The sequence below is a fragment of the Crinia signifera genome, chromosome 4 (genome assembly GCF_055691185.1).
Source record: "Crinia signifera chromosome 4, ASM5569118v1, whole genome shotgun sequence".
Classification (NCBI taxonomy): Eukaryota; Metazoa; Chordata; class Amphibia; order Anura; family Myobatrachidae; genus Crinia; species Crinia signifera.
The window spans coordinates 287,649,565-287,654,269 of record NC_139220.1 but is presented as its reverse complement, the minus strand read 5'-3'; the positions used below and the strand labels follow the sequence as shown (position 1 = coordinate 287,654,269).

Genomic DNA, 4,705 nt, shown 5'->3' with positions numbered 1-4,705 from the left:
ACAGCGTTCTCCATTTTTTTCTACCCCTTTGTCATGCCTCCTGCTCACCCTGTTCAACGTGTCAGCCGCTTGCCGCCCCTGATGGCGAGCATTGACCAATGTGACGTTTGAGGATTTATTCGCTCCATTGTAACATTTTAAACACAGGGATCTGTGTTTCATACATATATTAATCCAGTGCTGGGATCAGTTCATTTTAAACACAGGGATCTGTGTGCCTTCTTATGCTGGGTACACACCAGGACGACTAGGGCACGATTCTGTCAATTTAGATCCAATTCCGACCGGTTGTATGCAGATTGTATGTACTATCGTGTGTTTTTGACATTTATTTGATCCGATTCCGATCAAATGCGCGTTCACGCCGCTCGTTTGGTCGCATCTTTGGTCCTACGTGCTGCAGGTAGGATCCGTCAATCCCAGGCCGACCGACCGTCAATCGTATGCAGATCGTGAGTGTTTTTTGCCGCCTCCGTCGTCCGTCCGTCGGTGCGTCCGTCGTTTGATCCAGCCTATTTGAGTGGCATTTCCTAAACACTCCCCCGGCGCCATGTTTTTCCACATAGCAAACAGCGCTGGCGCAGCAGTTGGACTCTCCTTCTTGTCTCATCTCCCAGAACAACAACCTGGTATGTTTGCACTCCCAATGCTCTTCTATGCATGCCCACTGTTGCCACCAATGTATATAGTGTGTATAAAGCACTGGTTTGGCAACCGTGCACCCGACCATGTCACTGTTTTTTTTGGGTGGGCCCCATGTCTGTGTGTATACATATAACCAATGTCCACCATTGCAGTATTCCAAGCACTCCTCTCTGCTAGGCCCCATTCACCTGTGTGTGTGTGTTTGTGTATATATAGATATATATACATAAACCATTGTCCACCATTGCAGTATTCCAAGCACTCCTCTCTGCTAGGCCCCATTCACCTGTGTGTGTGTGTTTGTGTATATATAGATATATATACATAAACCATTGTCCACCATTGCAGTATTCCAAGCACTCCTCTCTGCTAGGCCCCATTCACCTGTGTGTGTGTGTTTGTGTATATATAGATATATATACATAAACCATTGTCCACCATTGCAGTATTCCAAGCACTCCTCTCTGCTAGGCCCCATTCACCTGTGTGTGTGTGTTTGTGTATATATAGATATATATACATAAACCATTGTCCACCATTGCAGTATTCCATGCACTCCTCTCTGCTAGGCCCCATTCACCTGTGTGTGTGAATAGCAATCTGCACAATAAAAAGTATAGTGGTTTTCATAAAAGTTTATTAACATTTTAAATACTTAAAACATAAGAACTAGGTAAACTGGTAACTATAACTATAAAAATTTAAATATGAAACAAAACATGGGTATAACTATAACAACTAAAATGGTTTTATCTTTTTACAGTCCCAATGTCCAACGCAAAGGAACAAGAGTTTTTGGAAGGGTTTATTGAAAAATATCGTACACACGAATGCCTGTGGAGAACCAAATCCAAGGAGTATTCAAACAAAATTAAAAGAAACCAAGCCTTGGAGGAGTTGGCACGCTACAGTCTTCCATTTCACCCAGAGGCCAATGTTGAATGGGTGAGGAAACGCATCCAGAATATGCGCACGGTGTTCTTAAAGGAACACAAGAAGATGGAGGCTGCAAAGAAGTCTGGTGCTGGAGTCGACGAGATGTATCAAACATCGCTCTGGTACTATGACCGGTTGACATTCACCCTCAGCCAGGAGTCGATGAGGACAGGAGTAGTCCTTATGGTCGAACAGGAAAACCAAGAAGTCGCGGCGCAGGAGGAGGAGGAGAATTCGCAGTCTGCATCGGTGAGTCTATTTTTTTGGCTATCTAATTGATTCCTCCTGCCAATCCACAGCGCCCTCCCCATTAAAGTAGGCCATGTACTCTTCCCTCACCTGTTTGGCTCGTGCACTCCCTGTGTAGCGTTGTGTTGGGGTTTGCAAGGAGGATATCTGCACTACCTCCTCTGGCAGTTCTTGGTCTTCTTGGAGTGCTGTGCCTGTAGCCCTTTGCTGTGTGGCTTTTCTGCGGAGCAAATTGTGCAGGACACAGCACGCCGTGACAACCCAGTCAATTTTGTCCACCCTCAGGTTAATGGCAGTGTGAAAAATGCGAAACCGGCTTGCCAGGATGCCAAAAGCATTTTCCACAACACGCCGTGCCCTGGATAGCCTGTAGTTAAAGATCCTTTTGTCATGGTTCAGGCCCCTTTGCGCATATGGCTTCATGACATGCTCGTGCAGGCCAAAAGCCTCGTCAGCCACAAAAACAAAGTTAAGCCCCTGTTTAGTTTCCTGGACAGACGGCAAGTGAAGGGTGTTCGCTATGAGCCTTTCGTAGAACTTTGTGTCCTTGAAAGTGCCACCATCCGATGCACGGCCATTCCTTCCTACATCCAGGAAGATAAACTCATAGTTGGCATTCACCACAGCCATTAGTACAATGCTAAAATAGCCCTTGTAATTAAAATAGTAGGAACCACTATTGATAGGCTGGGCTATGCGGACATGTTTGCCATCAATGGCTCCACCGCAATTTGGGAAGTTCCATCGCTGTTCAAACTCCTCTGCGATGACTTTCCATTCATTCACGCTGGTAGGGAACTGAAATTAGAAGTAAATAGAATTGATTAGTAAACATGTTCAATTTTTTTACAGCTTGGTGACTACCCACCTGCAACCCCAGACCTATCTGTCCTATCTGATAATGCATGCACATCTAACGAAGTTCCTACTCCGGCACGCACTCCGCCACCCACCCTGGAACCCACTCCACCACTCCCCCGTGCCAAAAAAATGCGTGGCAAAGGAAAAAAAGGAGAAGCAGCGGCACATGAAGAATTTATGATGCGGGCACATCAAGTCCTGCAAAGAAACCCGGACAAACATGACAACTACTTCACTTATGTGGCAGAGTGTGTTCGCAACATGGCTCCTGACCAGCAACTTACTTTTGAAAAGTTATGCATGGAGTTGGTGTATAATGGCAGTTTAGGGTATCTCAACAGTGGCACTAAAATAGTTGGCATTGGTAGTGCACCAGACACACCACTGTCATTAGAATCACCAGTGCCTACTCCGCCTGCCACCGTAGCAGGCCAGTCGAGCACAATTCCAACACATACCCAGTCAACACCTACACAGCCTTCTCAACCCCCCCAGTACCGTCAATTCTACAGTTCTTTACTGATAGAAGATCCAGAGTGTCCTGTTTTTGAGGATCTGTCTTAAAAAATAGGCTACTTTATCATTTACCATCGACATGGTCTCAGCTGCAGGTATGTGATGGCCACTGCTCACATGGCGTATGGCGCACATCAATGGGGCCGGGACCATTGCATCTGCGCCATGCGCCATGTGGGCCGCAGCCTTTACATATCTGCAGCAGACATCCTCTGCCACACAAGGGCCACAGTGTGTATTTTTGTTTATTTATATGCTGCTACCTGTACCTGCATTACCAGAGGGAGAACAGGATTCTCCTCAATCTGGATAGCAAACTCCATTTATTGCCCTTTTTTCTTTGCCAATAGTATGGGGTACTGTGCGGCAGACATGGTCTCGGCTGCAGGTATGTGATGGCCACTGCTCACATGGCGTATGGCGCACATCAATGGGGCGGGGGCCATTGCATCTGCGCCATGCGCCATGTGGGCCGCAGCCTTTACATATCTGCAGCAGACATCCTCTGCCGCACAGTACCTTATCCCTACTGTTGTAAGGGCATGTTCCAGAAGTTACCAGAGTGTCTTTTGTCTTGGTTTTCTACATATATGCTGCTACCTGTACCTGCATTACCAGAGGGAGAACAGGATTCTCCTCAATCTGGATAGCAAACTCCATTTATTGCCCTTTTTTCTTTGCCAATAGTATGGGGTACTGTGCCGAAGACATGGTCTCAGCTGCAGGTATGTGATGGCCACTGCTCACATGGTGTATGGCGCACATCAATGGGGCGGGGGCCATTGCATCTGCGCCATGCGCCATGTGGGCCGCAGCCTTTACATATCTGCAGCAGACATCCTCTGCCACACAGTACCTTATCCCTACTGTTGTAAGTGCCTGTTCCAGAAGTTACCAGAGTGTGTTTTTTGTTTTTTTATATGCTGCTACCTGTACCTGCATTACCAGAGGGAGAACAGGATTCTCCTCAATCTGGATAGCAAACTCCATTTATTGCCCTTTTGTCTTTACCAATAGTATGGGGTACTGTGCGGCAGACATGGTCTCAGCTGCAGGTATGTGATGGCCACTGCTCACATGGCGTATGGCGCACATCAATGGGGCCGGGACCATTGCATCTGCGCCATGCGCCATGTGGGCCGCAGCCTTTACTTATCTGCGGCAGACATCCTCTGCCACACAGTAGCCCGTACTTATTGGGAAAGTTTAAACTGGGTCATACATACTTAAATCTTTATATATAGTGTGTGTTTTTGTACAATATCTTTTATATATGGTATTATAATATATTTTTGTTGACACAATCTATTTACTATTTTACATGTTTTAACCATGAAAGGCCTAAAAAACCTGTTTCTGTCCTAGGCCTAAATTATAAATAAAAATATTTTGTTTGCACAATAAAGTGTACAGTGTATATTTCATCCTTACCTTGCAATACTGGTACTGCAGCACCTTCACAATGGCTTTGCAGGTCTCCGGGATGATGAGGCCCAAA

At 46.1% G+C, this 4,705-nt stretch overlaps 1 protein-coding gene across 1 annotated transcript; it reads left to right on the top strand.

Moving 5' to 3' along the window:
- The first annotated feature begins 1,285 nt into the window (after positions 1-1,285).
- On the top strand, positions 1,286-4,468 carry LOC146072686 (uncharacterized). The gene is made up of 2 exons (XM_083179881.1): positions 1,286-1,830; positions 2,683-4,468. The coding sequence occupies exons 1-2, from the start codon at positions 1,414-1,416 to the stop codon at positions 3,253-3,255; spliced, it is 990 nt and encodes a 329-aa protein (XP_083036007.1). The 5' UTR covers positions 1,286-1,413; the 3' UTR covers positions 3,256-4,468.
- The last annotated feature ends 237 nt before the right edge of the window (positions 4,469-4,705 follow it).

What these genes read in the sequence shown, in the direction of transcription:
- LOC146072686 (XM_083179881.1), top strand. Translation starts at nt 1,414, where the DNA reads ATGTCCAACGCAAAGGAACAAGAGTTTTTGGAAGGGTTTATTGAAAAA. An exon ending in AGAATTCGCAGTCTGCATCG is followed by an intron (nt 1,831 to 2,682) that starts GTGAGTCTATTT and finishes ATTTTTTTACAG; the next exon opens with CTTGGTGACTACCCACCTGC.